Genomic DNA, 14,646 nt, shown 5'->3' with positions numbered 1-14,646 from the left:
ACTGGCTGTTTTTACACGTATAACCAAAAATCGATTTCTGGAGTAATCTGGAGATAATTGAAATGTCATGTGAGCAGTTAAAGTGAGTAATTGGATTTATTTCTGTTTAAAAGGATTCTTTTCAAATTCAAATAAAAACAGTTACTCTTAAAGGCGTAAAGGACGATTTTTTTGGCCCAAATCTGAGTCTTATTTCCTCGTGGCGTGGACTGCCGATTAGTCCTGCCACGTATCAATCATAGAACGCATCCACCGCTCACCTGCAGGCTCGTCCCCAGGAGAGCAGCACGTTTCTGTGTGTCTAAGCGCATGGATCTATCATAATATAGTTCCCTCAGTGTACGGGACAAAATGAAGACAGAGAAAGACAGTTGAAGCTGGATCAGAAGAGACGGAAATCTACAGACACGAGAGATGCGATCCGTCGCGCTAATAAACAAACGCACATGTGTGTTGTATCAGTCCGCACGGGGGAGTGCGCATGCACACTTCCACCTCAGTTCTCAAGTCGGCGAAAAATCGTCCATTGAGCCTTTAAAATCCACTAATTAACACGTGTTACGTCAGTTTTGATGATCAGATTTGTCTTGTGCTTGTAAACACAAAAAAACAGCTCTAATAATGGAAATATTGGATTACTCATCTGATTTTTACTGGCCATGCAAATGTTCCCACTGTCTCCAGACTTGTTTAATGTTTTCAAATAGTTTATGAGTGTCTTGGCTTTTAATTATGTGAGTATTTGCAGAGTTTATACCAAATGATTACGCTCCATTTCCCAAAAAGCACTTTAAAAGGGGCAGTGAGGACCGAGTACATGGAGGGAAAAGCAGCTTGTTCAGAAATATTTCTGTGTTGTATTCCTGTGTGCTTACAGGCGAGTGAACGGCCCCACGTGCAGCGGCCCTCGGATTTTGGGGGAGGAGCACGCGTTTGTGGAGAGGTTGAAGGAGGTGGAGGAGGGAGAGGACGAGTACGGCGAGGAAGAGCCGGAGTCGCCGCTGCTGTTCAGGCTGAAGACGGCCGAGATGGCCACGTCCACGATGCCCTGACACAGCTCCGAGTACAACTTCCTGATGAGAAACAGGTCGTCACTTTGATTACGTCATAACCACAACAGATAGAGCTGTGCAATTACTCAAAAAGCATTGCTCATGTCAAAGAAATGATTAGATTTTGTGTTTTAAGATATAAATGGATTTAGGTCAATACAATTTTGCAATAAAATGTATTCCGGAAAATGTAGTTAGAGACCTTTAAAAGTGTGCAATATATCCAAAATATTACAAAATGTCAACGTATCACAGCACAAGTAAAAAGTGTGTAAAGTAATGAAGTAAAAAGTGATTTTTTTATGATACTTGAACCTCAACAAAAACATTTGCCGGCAGATTTGAACGTCCTTTCTCCTTTCAAATTAAACGTTGCTGTGCATTATGATATGGCAGATGGTTGTGTTAATCTCAGGTCTGTGGTTTTGTATACAGTGAATTAAATGTATGTACTGACTGCGCACAGGCCGGAGCGCCGTTGATCTCGATGAGCCACACGTTGAAGCTCTCGTCCACCATGAAGTCAAAGCCAAACAGCTGGAAGCTCTGGTACGACAGGTGCTTGGTGCTGATGGCAGGTTCAATACAGGACAGACAGCTCCTGCAGACGCACACAGACAGACGCACACAGACAGACGCAGACACACACACAGCAGATAGTATTATTTCCATTGCACAGTGAAACTTGGGCATAAATCATAAAAAAAAAAAAAAAAAAAAAATGGTTGAGCCTTTTAAAATACATCATTAACAGACAAATTAAGTTGGAAATATGGTGACTGAAGGTTTCTAGACAGAGACTATTTATGAGTGAAGTGCATTATTGATAAAAATCTGATTTATTTATTTTTGACATTAATTTTTAGAGTCAACTATCATAATCGTTTCAATAGTCAAATAGTCACAATTATTCTAATTAGCCATGGCAGCTTTTGACAAAAGTATTTATTTTATTTTATTGACCTTTGAGAGAATCTCTTTCTGAACCTGAAAAAGAATCTCTGAATTTCCTGGCCTATTGTACATGTTTATAGTGGTAGGAGAAACCTACAGGACACGGGAGAACATGCAAACTCCACATAGAAAGGCCCCGCCTTGCAAACATTCCCGTCATTTTGCCTGAAAGTCTTTTTCACACAACTAATCCAACTCAATCAGAATAAGGTTTATTGCCATTTGTCAATGAACAAAATTTACAGACATAGGAACTTGTCCTGGTGATTCGATGAAACAAACAACAAAACATTGATCAATCAATACAAAACAATGGACAATGAATAGCTACCAGATATATAAAAAAATAGAGAGTGTCTGCAGAGCCGTGGCGCGCGGCCGAAACTGCCATGTTATTTTTTTGCCGGCCGCACGCCGCGGCTCCTGAAACTGCTGCTCTATTTGACCACGTTTTAGCGGCGTTTTAGACCGCGCCAGGTTAAGGTTAGGGTTGGGGTTAGCCATGAGGCTATGAAGGGAAATGCCGCGGTCCCTGAAACTGCGCGGCCATTTGACCGCGTCGCGGCCAAAAAAATAATTAAGTAAAGTTAAAATAAGGTTAGAAATAGGCATGATTTGTACATAAATACAATATGTAGTGCAATAAGAAGTGAACAGTGCAGTGAGTGCAAGGTGCTTAGGTAGTGTTCATGAGTCCAACGGCAGAGGGAAAGAAACTGTTCTTGTGACGGGAGGTTCTGGTCCGGATGGACCGTAGCCTCCTGCCTGAGGGGAGTGGCCTCCTGCCTGAGGGGAGTGGCCTCCTGCCCGAGGGGAGTGGCCTCCTGCCCGAGGGGAGTGGCCTCCTGCCTGAGGGGAGTGGCCTCCTGCCTGAGGGGAGTGGCTCAAATAGTTTGTGTGTGATCCGACCTGCTCGTCCCAGAGCCCTGGAGACGTACAGGTCCTGCAGAGATGGAAGTCTGCAGCAGATGACCTTCTCAGCAAAGCACACGATGCGCTGTAGTCTCGGTTTGTCCCTGGCTGTGGCTCCAGCGTACCACACGGTGATGGAGGAGGTGAGGATGGACTCAATGATGGCCGTGTAGAACTGCACCATCATCTCCGCTGTCAGATTGGCTTTCCTCGGCTGTCGCAGGAAGTACATCCTCTGCTGGGCCTTCTTGATGAGGAGCTGATGGTGGACTCCCACGTGAGGTCCCGGAGAGAGCGGAGGGAGTCCACAGTGGAGATGGTGGAGTCTGAGATGGTGAGGGGGGGCTGGGGGGCTGTGACTTTCCTGAAGTCCAAGATCATCTCCACCGTCTTCTGGGCATTGAACTCCAGGTTGTTACCGCTGCACCAGGACACCAGCCGGTCCACCTCCCTCCTGTAGACAGACTCATCCCCGTCCGAGATGAGCCCGATGAGGGTGGTGTCGTGGCTGGAGGCGCAGCAGTTTGTACAGGGAGAAGAGCAGGGGAGAAAATACACAGCCCTGTGGAGCTCCTGTGCTGATAGTCTGCGTGTCTGAGACATTCTCCCCCAGCCGCACGCACTGCCTCTGATCCGTCAGGAAGTCGGTGATCCACCTCCAGGTGGAGTCAGGCACGTGAGCTGGGAGAGCTCGTCCTGGAGCAGAGCAGGGAGGATGGTGTTGAATGCCGAGCTGGAGTCCACAAACAGGATCCTGGCATAGGTTCCCGGGGAGTCCAGATGCTGCAGGGTGAAGTGGAGTGCCAGGTTGACTGCGTCGTCAGCGCCACAGGTCTGTAGTCATTAAGTCCAGTGATCCGGGGCTTCTTGGGGACAGGGACGATGATGGACGACTTTAAGCAGCCTGGGACATGGTATGACTCCAGGGAGGTGTTAAAAATGCCAGTGAAGACGGGGGCCAGCTCGCCTGCGCAGTGTCTTAAGGTGGCCTGGGTGACACCATCTGGTCCAGCAGCTTTTCGAGGGTTGGATTTCCGAAATAGTCTGCACACATCCTGTCAAATCTACAGTAGAAGGAATTTAGTTGCCGGGCCAGTTTTCTGTCATCTGCAGAAGGGGGGGCTCTGGGCTTGTAGTTGGTGAGAAGCCGGAGCCCACTCCACACAGAGGTGGGGTTGTTGTTGGAGAACTGCTGCTTCAGACGCGTATTGTACTGAGATCTAGCTCACGACACCTCCCTGCTAAATCCGTATCATCTTTGTAGTGCTCTCTATCACCGGCCCTGTGTGCTGCCTCCTTCTGCCGCCTCAACTGCCTCAGTCACACAAAAATACAACAGTGCCATTTACTTAGGAGTATGCAAAGTTAAATAAAGGATTTCTTACATCATGATCATCCCATTTCAAACTCGTTCCAGGCCCTTACTTGATGATATGCTTGATCTGAGGTAAGATGGAGCTCTCAAGCGTGACGCTGTGGCTTTTAAGGAGGTAGAGCCTGAACTCGTCAAAGAACATCTCGTTTCCTTCCTCGTAGCGGCCGTAGTTCTGCGACATCTCCTTCTGGATGCAGTGGTTGGTCAGGTGACTGGTCATGTCCCCGAGGTTGTCGCTGTTGTAGGGCTCTGACGAGGTCCGCAGAACGCCTTCTCTGTACAGGTAAATGTTGTACTGATGGTCCACCAGCACCCAGCTCCTGACAACACATACACTGTATTTCACTATGGGCAGAACACACCATTTACATGCATTACATATAATATTCTGTCGTGTGCATGTGTCGGTAAATAAATGGATAGAGAAAGGGACATATGGACTTAGTTTGCCCTTTTCTGTATTTTCCTCATTTAAACATGCATAAGAATCAGGAAGAAATCAGATTACCCTCACTGGATTTTCAAGTTGTTTTTTAATCATCTGACAATTCCAGAAATCAGATCGTGATCAGATTTTATGTGTGCTCCAATTAAGTTTTTTGTTTCAAAATTACTTCATCAAAAGGGTAAACGTTTGTGCCAATAGTCCTTGTGCCAAATCGTTTGACGTCTCCCAACAAGGGGTCCTTGTGTCGGAATAATATTTTTGGACGCCATTATCATTAAAACAAGAACATATAACAGTAATAAATTACTTTATAGTAGTAAAGATTACACTTTGATACTCGTGTGAGACCAGGCTTAGGATAAACTCAAGATAAAAAAGGTTGGAAACCACTGTCGCACAAATACAGAACTTTATTTTAATAGTACATTATCGTTGCCTTCCTTCAGAGTTGCATTGTATCCAAAGCATCAGATTTGCATCAAATTGCGGTCACCAGATTTCAGTACTTGCCTAATATCAAACTTGCGATGTCCTGGCTGAAGCAGCAGCGGTTTCTCCAAGTATTTCTGAATGACATGCACCTGGCCCTGATTATCGATGTACTCCAATAGCTCAGCGGCATCATGGGAAATCAGAATACCAGCTCCTGTGGGCACAGCAAAACCCTCAACTGAATACATTCAATATATAAGAGCGAACAGAGTTTAACTGGAATGTACAATTTAATCACATCAGAAAACATTCATGTTTGCTCCTCCTGAGTTCATAAAATGTTCTTACTTAACTTAAGTAATAATGTCTTTGGGTCATCTTATTTTTAGATTCTTTACTAATATAAATAATAATACAAACCAACATAAACTACTAAGCAGTGTTGTGCCTGAACGCGTTCATTGAACGAAAGTTCATGAACGCGTTCAAAATTTTGGTGAACGTGAACTGAACTAACGGTATTACTGCTGACGAACGATAATGTGAACGCGTTCATTCTGGTGTCTGTGAACGGCACCTTTGTTCTTTTTATTTTCGTTCAATAAAGTGTCAGATTTCTAGAGACTTACAGGCGAAAAACACACCGTTAAGTTGCCCAAAAAGAGCCTCTGCCTGGCAAGTGTGAGAGCTCCAGAGTTGTAGAGGCGATAGATCGCGGAGACCGCACCGCACTGCGCATGCGCAACAAAACAAAAAGCAGTACGGACACGACAGCAACGTGAAGTCAACGTGAGCAGCAACGCTTCGACCTGCTACGACCAGTTACGTGAGTTTTCTGATAAGGTCGGTGAGGATGGGAACAATCTAACATTTATGTGCAAACTTTGCCCAGCAAGTTTTCCCTCATGTTTTTGAGAATATACAGTGGGGCTGAATATGTGTGGACTGAATGGACAGCAACACATGGAAGTCTGTCCCTTCAATGTGAATGTAAATCCTGGGTAAGGATTCAAAATTGGATATGAAGATGAAATCTGACACATAGTTTCAGCATTAAACTAATAAAACAATTGCTGCCTGTGGTTGTATTTGGGCTGTGGAAATAATTTAGAAAAATGATTGCATAATATTGAAAAAAAAAGAACTGAACTAGTTCATTTTTTGGAGCTGTGAACTTAGTTCAAAATGAACTATGAACTGAACTAGTTAATTTTAAAATGTGTGAACTATGAACTGAACTAGTTCATGTAGAAAGAGAACTTTCCCAACACTGCTACTAAGGCCTTCATAACTAAATGCTGGAATCAGCAAAACATGTGGTTCATCTCAGTCTCATTGGACTTTCCACAAAATCAGAACTTGGAAAAATGTAAAACAGACAGACATTTTTGGTTAATGCCTCGGGACTCAAAAGTCACAGATTTTGCAGAATGAGAGGAACATGTAAAGCTACAAACTATTCACACATTTTGGGACATTTGGATCATCTTTAATTTACTTACAAACCTCCATGAAGACGATTTAAGTGTTGATAACATATTTGATAGTGTCAAACTTTACAAACACTTGTGTTAGAGTCTGTGTTAATGTCGTCCTACTGTTTGTTACCTTCGGCTTCAGAGACTTGGTAATACTTTTCCATGTTATAGTGCAATATACTGCTGAAGGAAATACTATGGTAAACGGTTACAGTTACCTTTAGCTCCGGCTGAGGACTTGGCGATCCACACTGTCCCATCTCCGCTCTCCTTCTTGGCGTTGTACGAGGCCAGAAACACTTCCCTCTCGTCGGTTTTGGGGTTGTTCTTTAAGTGACTGATGCCGTTGGACGCCGGGGCCACGGGCGTGTTCAGGTTTGTCGGGTAAATAATGTACGAGTCAGGGAACCAGTTACAGGAATCACGCAGCTCCGGACTGGTCTTTATTAACCTGATGGACAGTGTCAATGTAAAAGCCTTTTAAATAATTAAGTCAAGGCATCAGAGCTATAGATTTTTGCGGTTAAGAAGGATGACACCCACTTGACCAATGAGGCCTTTCGGCAGAGCTTGTCCGCTCCTCTGTAGTAGTTCACGAGCTGGATAAGACCCGGTTCATGACCTGAACACAGAAACAATGATTTGAATACCTTTACAAACTGAGAGTAAAACAAATGCCATTGTCTTAGCAATGTCTTATTTTTTTAGTTTTTCCAAAAAATTGCATAGTGGAGCTGTAGTTGATGAAGAAATTCTTGGTTGACAAAAAAAAAAAAAGCCCAGTTGATTGATCAGTCAAATTAAAGACTGTGACAATAGCTCTCAAAACAATGAAGTAGCTCTGATCTGACCTGCACTCAAATGACCACAGGTGTCATCATCACATCATGATTTCACGATTATTCACGATTGTTGGCACTTTGACCAAACAGTGAAATCCTTCATTTGCCTTGATTTAAGTCTAACTTTAGGAAATCAAACTTTCTGAATAATAAAGTAATGATACAGGCACATTGGCACATAAACAACCAGATAAAGTATTTCATACCTAGTTTGACTTTTTAAGATTATGTAAATTGAACTGAACCAAATCGGTGCAATCCCTCATTTGTCCAGAAGTGTTCCATTGTAGAAAAAAAATCAATTCTCAGACAAAAAAAATGAGCTGAAATAACTCCTTATTGCTGCTCATAATTGTCATTATTATTATTATTTTTTTGTCTTAACGATTATACTGTGTCCTGAATAACCACGATTATGGATTAACCTAATAACCCTGACATCCCTAACCACAACTGCACAGACGTTCATGCAAAAAACAACAACACTTTAAACACAAAGGTACAAGGAAACAGTGGCTATGTTTCCATTCACACACAAAATCTGATCATAATCTGAGTACTGGAGTTATCACATTATTGAAATGTCATGTGAAAAGTTCAGTCTGATCTGGCTCCTTTCTGACTATTTACACATGTGCAAGTTTTGACGATGCGTGTGGAAAGACAAATATTACTTTAGTTATCTGATTGTGACTGGCCACGTAAAACATGCCGGTGTTTCCCACAGGTTTTAGATACATGCGCACTCAAAATCTGTTTATTAATCCAATTTTTTGAAGTTATAAATTAAGATGCCAAGAAGATCTAATGTGACAAATCTTTTCCAAATACGGTACATCTGAATATTCACTTAGATTTTGCCGTTTTCATGCAGTTTAAATTACCGGAACGGTCCAGAAATCAGACAATAAATCAGATTTCCGTGTGCATGTAAAAAAAATAAATATTGATTTAATGATGATTCGATTTCTGACAATACTTAACCATTATTTGGGGGGGGGGGGGGGGGGGGGGGGGTGGGGGGGGGGGGGCACCATAGTCTCATCTGGGAAACACTGGCTTACATGACATTTCAATCATTTTATAACTCCAGAAATCAGCTAATAAATCAGATTTCTGGCGTACATGCAAACCCAGTGACACAGCTAGTACAAGATTATAAACAGAGATTGCTAATTCTTTACCCAAACGTCCAAACGGCAGCCTGTTCCTCTCCCCGAGCATCAAGTTGAACCTGGGATTGTCCCTTTTCAGCCTCTTCCAGTGTCCAGTGGCCAGAAGGATCTTGCAAACTTCTGCATAGACTGTGCTATTATCGTCTCGGCTCACAAACGTGTACACGGGACCGCTCATAATTCCAACAGATGTGATATAATCCTGAACACAAGTCTTAAAATCTCTCGCTAGTCTCGCAGATAAACTGTGGTCGTTTGCGTTGCAGCGGCGCGCGATATTGACGACTCATTCATGATAACTGCCATTAAACTCGTTTTTAAGCCGCCGTATGCAAATTTAACAGTATGAAAAAGTAAGCACACACATCTCACACGTAAAGAGACAATGGAATGCACGTTCGCTGCCACAAAAACGGCATTTAAATCCCCAGAAAAGGGTGTGACTGGCTGACTTGCTGCCGCTATCGTCTTCTGCGTGTGAGGCTGGTCCCGTGCACGTTCATTGACATCCCGACTGCTGCTTTTAGGGGTCAAATCGAGCGGTTAAAGCGTGAAACTAGCAAAAAGAGCTGTCAAAAACGTCTAATTGTAAGCACGAAGTCGTTACAAGGTGATAACATTTCGCTACCTAGCCATAATTAAACGTTAAGGCAAATAATTCCGACACCGGCAGCGTGTTTTGTCCGCAGCTGCTGTCATTCGCTGTAAACACTGCGCTCGGGGACGCAGGGTAATGTAGTTTTCTACACTAACACATCCTTAAATTTACCTATTATAAATATGTCTAATGTACCTAAATGAAATACAACTATATGAATTAATATATGCATGCTGCTAACTGATTTAAGACCATGTTAAACAAAAGATAAAAGATAAGCATGGGAGATAAATAGTAAAATAAACTACCACTCCCAGAAGGCATTGCAAGAAGGCAACGGCTTCCGGATTAAAAATATAGTTCTTTACTGTGGCCACTAGATGGAGAAAAAGTCCGACTGGAGCGGGATAGAAAGTTGAGACATAAATTAAAGGCGCAATGGACGATTTTGCGGCGATTTGAGAACGCAGGCGGAAGTGCGCATGCGCACTCCCCCGTGCGGACTGATACAACACACACGTGCGTTTGTTTATTAGCGCAACGGAGCGCATCGCATCTCTCGTCTCCCGTAGATTTCTGTCCACTTCTGCGTCACCTCGAACTGTCTTTCTCCGTCTTCATTTTGCCCTGTATACTGAGGGAACTATATTATGATAGATCCATGCGCTTAGGCACGCGGAAACGTGGGGACGAGCCTGACGCGGCTGCAGGTGAGCGATAGGTGCGTTTTATGATTGATACGTGGCAGGACAAATGATTTATCCACGCCACGAGGAAATATGATAAAAAATTTGCTGGAAAAAAATCGTCCATACCACCTTTAAACACTAATTCACATTTTAACATTTTAGAACATATTAAGTGCAAAAATAAGGTTTTAAAGAAACACAATGTTTTGTTTAAACACAAGACAATTGTAGGCTATTTAGATAAAAATGAAATGGCTTTTTAACCTTAATCCTTTCCACTTAATAATACATAATACATATATCCACTTCATGATAAAATCAAATATCATCTGAATATCACATGTTATGAGATATTAAGGTTAGCTTTAAACAGATTATTTATGTAAATGTATTTATGTATTTCATTGAACAAGTCAGCAGGTCAAAATTGAAATCATTTTGAAAAATAAACTGTAAAAATAACGAAGAAGCCATATTTAAAGTGGCACAAATTTACAGCCATATTATTGACAAAGTGCATTTTTTTTCTTGGGAAGATAATTCACAAACTAATTCAAAACATGAAATAAAGGTTTAGTGATAACCCTAACAATAATGTTGGCGTGTTCTGTGAGTATCCATATGTGCAGAGAACTAACCTCTGAGCCACAGCGGCGGTCCTCTTGGGCTCCATTGTCTTCGCCGGGTGCGGTGGCGCGTGCCTGTAATCCAAGTTACCGGGAGGCTGAGGCTGAGGACCGTTTGAGCTCAGGAGCTCTGAGCTGCAGTGGACTATGTTGATCGGGTGTCCGCACTAAATTCAGTATCGATGTGGTTCTCCTGGGGGAGCCCGGGACCACCAGGTCGTCTAAGGAGGGGTGCACCGGCCCAGGACGGAGCAGGTCAAAGCCCCCGTGCCGCTCAGTAGTGGGATCGCGCCTGTGAATAGATACTGTAGTGCAGCCTGAGGAACACAGCGGGACCCAGTCTTTTTACATTCCTCTTTATATAACAAACTGCAAACATTCAACACATTTAGTGCTGTTTGTGCAGATCTGATTGGACTGAGCCTGCGCCTTCCTCTGTCCCGAGTGTTGGAGACAGTGGAGTTTTATCACTCTTACACTGTCTCCTACTGGACAAAAGCTCCACTCGCGCTGCAGCATCAGTGTTGCTATGGTTATTCAGTAGATCTTTGTAGTCAATCAAACCACTTAGACACCTGTATCAGAGCCCGGTGTAAAGACATTTACAATTATACTGTCCATCATGTGTTATTTTGCCTATTAGGAGATTATGATCAACACACTATATTTGATGAACACAAAATCGTGTTTTTGTATTGGACAAATACTAATCATATTATATACTTCACTACAAATTGTACTGTTTTTAAAGATCAAATACAATTCCTTTGAGTTAGACCATAGTTTTAGTCACATAGCATATTTTCAATAAAGCTTTACAACACATATTTGAACTGGAGTTTTATCTGTTTTACACGTTATTGTTATTGATATTGTGTAGGAATCAATTCAGAGTGATACATATATCAATCTGGCAGAGCAGGTCAGAGTCCCGGGACAGTAAAGTCTGACCGCTCAGAGAACGCTCCATAGGCACAGGAGAGTGAGGTATCTAGGACTTATGTGACTCCATATTAAGTACACATATATTTATTTATACAACAGGAAATATCATAAGCACTTTGCTTATGCTTATGTATTTTGCCATGAAATAGCTTCAAAGAAAATTCAGAAATCATTGATCTGATGATTTCAATGTGACTAACACTTTTTCATTCTTTTATTATAAGAGAAATCTGCATTTAACAATGATTTAGCAGCCCCATCTCATCCGTCTCAAACAGAATCGGCTGAAACCCAGTGAGATTTCTGATTGGTTCCTTTCCTTCTGCTTTTGCTGTGCTGTGATTGGTTCCTTCAGCTGTCACTACGGTTTCCGGGGTCATATCAGGCCAGAGCTCGCGCGCACGTACACTTCGGAACACCTCCGCTGTCTCAGTGTTTCCAAATCAAATCATGGCTTCACGTCTGTTCCTTCGAGCCTGTGTTTTATCCACACAGCAGCTGAAGCATAACGTGGCTGTCAGACCTCTGCAACGCGCTTTTGCAACTGCTAAAGGTATTTATGTCCTTTAATCGACGCAGTATGAGCTTCTGTAAAAATAGACACCACCACATTGGAAACATCAAGATGAACTCTTCTGTGTGTCACTCTGCAGTGTTTGCATGTGCTATGTCAAAGTCATAAGTCTGGGAAAAGGAATCTAAGACTTAAAACATATTGAATTGAACGTGTTATCCAGTCTGTGGGTGGAGCGTTTAGTGCAAATTTGTGTTTAAATGATACGAACATGAAGGTCAAAATGGATGTGAACATGTCGCCCATCAAAGTACCACCTACTTTTTGACGTGTACTGGACTAAAGCCAAGTTTCAGGCCAGTTTGAAGTTCATAACGCTTACACATAAGCAACAGCCTTACTCATTGCATTTTATTTAGTTTGAATGGGTCAGTAACATGTTTATTTATTTAAGGAATCCCCAGTGATGAGGAGCAGGCCACTGGTTTGGAGAGAAGGACCCTGCAGTCTCTCAAGCATGGGAAGGTGCAGTACAAACACCTGTTAGACTATGTTTGGACTAAACCTGCAATGATCTGTCAATCCAGACAGAAAATGACAACAATTTGTCTAATAATATTTTATTTAGACATATTTTAGGTGTATTTCAGGTAGGAAAAAATAACAGTTGGTTTGCTATAAAGAAACTAGCATAACGAAAAAACTATTTTTAACTTTTTAAATGAGGACAGTAGCAGGGACTCGAAGACTTCCCTCACCCCAGACACTCCCTCCAACTCCTCCGGGGGGATCCCGAGTCATTCCCAGGCCAGCCGAGAGACATAGTCCCTCCAGCGTGTCTTCCAAGGGGCCTCCTCCCGGTGGGACGTGCCCAGGAGGCATCCGGAACAGATGCCCGAGAGCTGGCTCTTCTCGACGTGGAGGAGCAGCGGCTCTACTTCGAGCTCCTCCCATGTGCCTGAGCTCCTCACCCGATCTCTAAGGGAGCGCCCAGCCACCATGCAGAGGAAACTCATTTCGACCGCTTGTATCCACGATCTAGGAACGTAGATCGAGAGCTTTGCCTTTCGACCCTCCTTCACCACAGTCCACCTGTCAATCTCACGGTCCATCCTTCCCTCACTCGTGAACAAGACCCCAAGATACTTGAACTTGAGTCCTTGCCCCAAGTGGAGGAGTTCAAGTATCCCACCCTTTTCCCACCTCAAACTTGAAAATGCCCTGGTGCCAGTCCAACAAATAACTCTTAGTTGTGAACTCTGAGATGGAGATACTTCACATGTCTTCATTGCCAGGTTCTCGCTTTGCCTAGAATGTTCCACTGTAATGTTGGTTTAACTTCAGCCTCTGGGCAGACCAATCACATCAGGCATGACCTGTCCATGAACTGAGAAGAAGAAACACTTGTACATGTCCTCTTTCATCAGGTTAAGGCTCTGGAAACACAGGTTCACTCATGATTGTAGTACTTTAACACAGTAAGAGCACAGACTACAGTTCCTTTTAAGTCTTTTATTATTTCTAATTGTTCAAATGTTTTCTCTAAAGGACCCCTACAGTATCATGAAGCCCCAAACCTACGCTGGAACCAAAGATGACCCTCACATCGTGCCAAGCATCGGGAACAAGAGGATGGTCGGTTGTGTTTGTAAGTTCAGTTCGACTAAAATGCTCCTGTGAGAAGCTGAAGTTGGACCAGTCCTTTTCATACATTAGTAAAAAAGGCTGTAAACCTTAAATACATGGTCAGAACACAGATGCGGCTTCATTTTTTAGAGCTTTTCTGCCATCCACTGCCCTATCATTTAGCCTGTCTGTAGTTTTGATTTTTCCAGCAATCCAAAGCGTACTGGAAGATGAGCATTATGGAGCACTGTTCATTTTGGAAAAAGGGTTCCCTGGGAATATCCAGGTTTAGGGTTTCTTGTATCAGCAACATACAATTCTTTCAATATTGTCAATTTTTGGTAGAAATAGTCAACATAAAAACACCCTATTCAATTTTGAGTTTCTCTTCCCATTGTAAGTACATCAAGTCTAAGTGATAAAAGTTTCGTGAATCAGATTATTGCCATTGTCTTGTCTTGGTGTCTTGAAACTTGTCTTGGTGATTCGGTGCAACATAAAACAATGAACAACAAGCCATAGCAATAAGCTACCAGATGTGAAAAAAAAAAGTAAAAAGATTAAAAATAGGCTTAATATGTACACACATTTTCAAATTTATGATGGAAATGGTGAACTTTAGTTTGTCCTACTGAAAGTTTTATTTGCTTACACTGGTCACAAACCTGAGGAATAGTAACTTATTAGACAATGGTAATGGAAGAAGATGTTTGGTCACGTACACAGAACATGTTTGACTAAATGTTGATTATGGTGACCTCCCCAGGTGAGGAGGACAACACTGCCATCGTGTGGTTCTGGCTTCATGAAGGAGACATGCAGCGCTGCCCCTCGTGCGGCTCTCATTACAAACTGGTGCCCCACGAATTGCCGCACTGAACCTGAAGCCCCTCTTACTGCCTCCTGGCCCTAATATAACAACAACAGCACTTAGATGTTCACTGTACAGTTTGTGAAGAAAATAAATTTATGAAAATACA

General features: G+C 42.7%; 2 protein-coding genes across 2 annotated transcripts; one reads left to right on the top strand and one right to left on the bottom strand.

Moving 5' to 3' along the window:
- Nucleotides 1-609: 609 nt before the first annotated feature.
- On the bottom strand, nt 610-8,889 carry ttl (tubulin tyrosine ligase). The gene is made up of 7 exons (XM_072437516.1): nt 8,678-8,889; nt 7,195-7,273; nt 6,870-7,102; nt 5,252-5,387; nt 4,344-4,613; nt 1,510-1,653; nt 610-1,073 (listed from the first exon to the last, which is right to left on the bottom strand). The coding sequence occupies exons 1-7, from the start codon at nt 8,844-8,846 to the stop codon at nt 872-874; spliced, it is 1,233 nt and encodes a 410-aa protein (XP_072293617.1). The 5' UTR covers nt 8,847-8,889; the 3' UTR covers nt 610-871.
- Nucleotides 8,890-11,916: 3,027 nt separating this feature from the next.
- Nucleotides 11,917-14,646, top strand: LOC140350767 (cytochrome c oxidase subunit 5B, mitochondrial-like). Its single transcript, XM_072436252.1, has 4 exons — nt 11,917-12,079; nt 12,495-12,565; nt 13,589-13,688; nt 14,433-14,646. The coding sequence occupies exons 1-4, from the start codon at nt 11,977-11,979 to the stop codon at nt 14,543-14,545; spliced, it is 387 nt and encodes a 128-aa protein (XP_072292353.1). The 5' UTR covers nt 11,917-11,976; the 3' UTR covers nt 14,546-14,646.

The sequence above is a fragment of the Eucyclogobius newberryi genome, unplaced genomic scaffold (assembly GCF_026437365.1).
Source record: "Eucyclogobius newberryi isolate DKJ021-1_F unplaced genomic scaffold, fEucNew1.0.hap1 SCAF_8, whole genome shotgun sequence".
NCBI lineage: Eukaryota > Metazoa > Chordata > Actinopteri > Gobiiformes > Gobiidae > Eucyclogobius > Eucyclogobius newberryi.
The sequence above is the reverse complement of the archived record's forward strand: the minus strand, read 5'-3'. Positions and strand labels throughout refer to the sequence as shown.

What these genes read in the sequence shown, in the direction of transcription:
- ttl (XM_072437516.1), bottom strand. Translation starts at nt 8,846, where the DNA reads ATGAGCGGTCCCGTGTACACGTTTGTGAGCCGAGACGATAATAGCACA. An exon ending in GTCCTCAGCCGGAGCTAAAG is followed by an intron (nt 5,388 to 6,869) that starts GTAACTGTAACC and finishes CTGTGCCCACAG; the next exon opens with GAGCTGGTATTCTGATTTCC. An exon ending in GGCGCTCCGGCCTGTGCGCA is followed by an intron (nt 1,074 to 1,509) that starts GTCAGTACATAC and finishes GTTTCTCATCAG; the next exon opens with GAAGTTGTACTCGGAGCTGT.
- LOC140350767 (XM_072436252.1), top strand. Translation starts at nt 11,977, where the DNA reads ATGGCTTCACGTCTGTTCCTTCGAGCCTGTGTTTTATCCACACAGCAG. An exon ending in CGCTTTTGCAACTGCTAAAG is followed by an intron (nt 12,080 to 12,494) that starts GTATTTATGTCC and finishes TATTTATTTAAG; the next exon opens with GAATCCCCAGTGATGAGGAG. An exon ending in AGTCTCTCAAGCATGGGAAG is followed by an intron (nt 12,566 to 13,588) that starts GTGCAGTACAAA and finishes TTTTCTCTAAAG; the next exon opens with GACCCCTACAGTATCATGAA.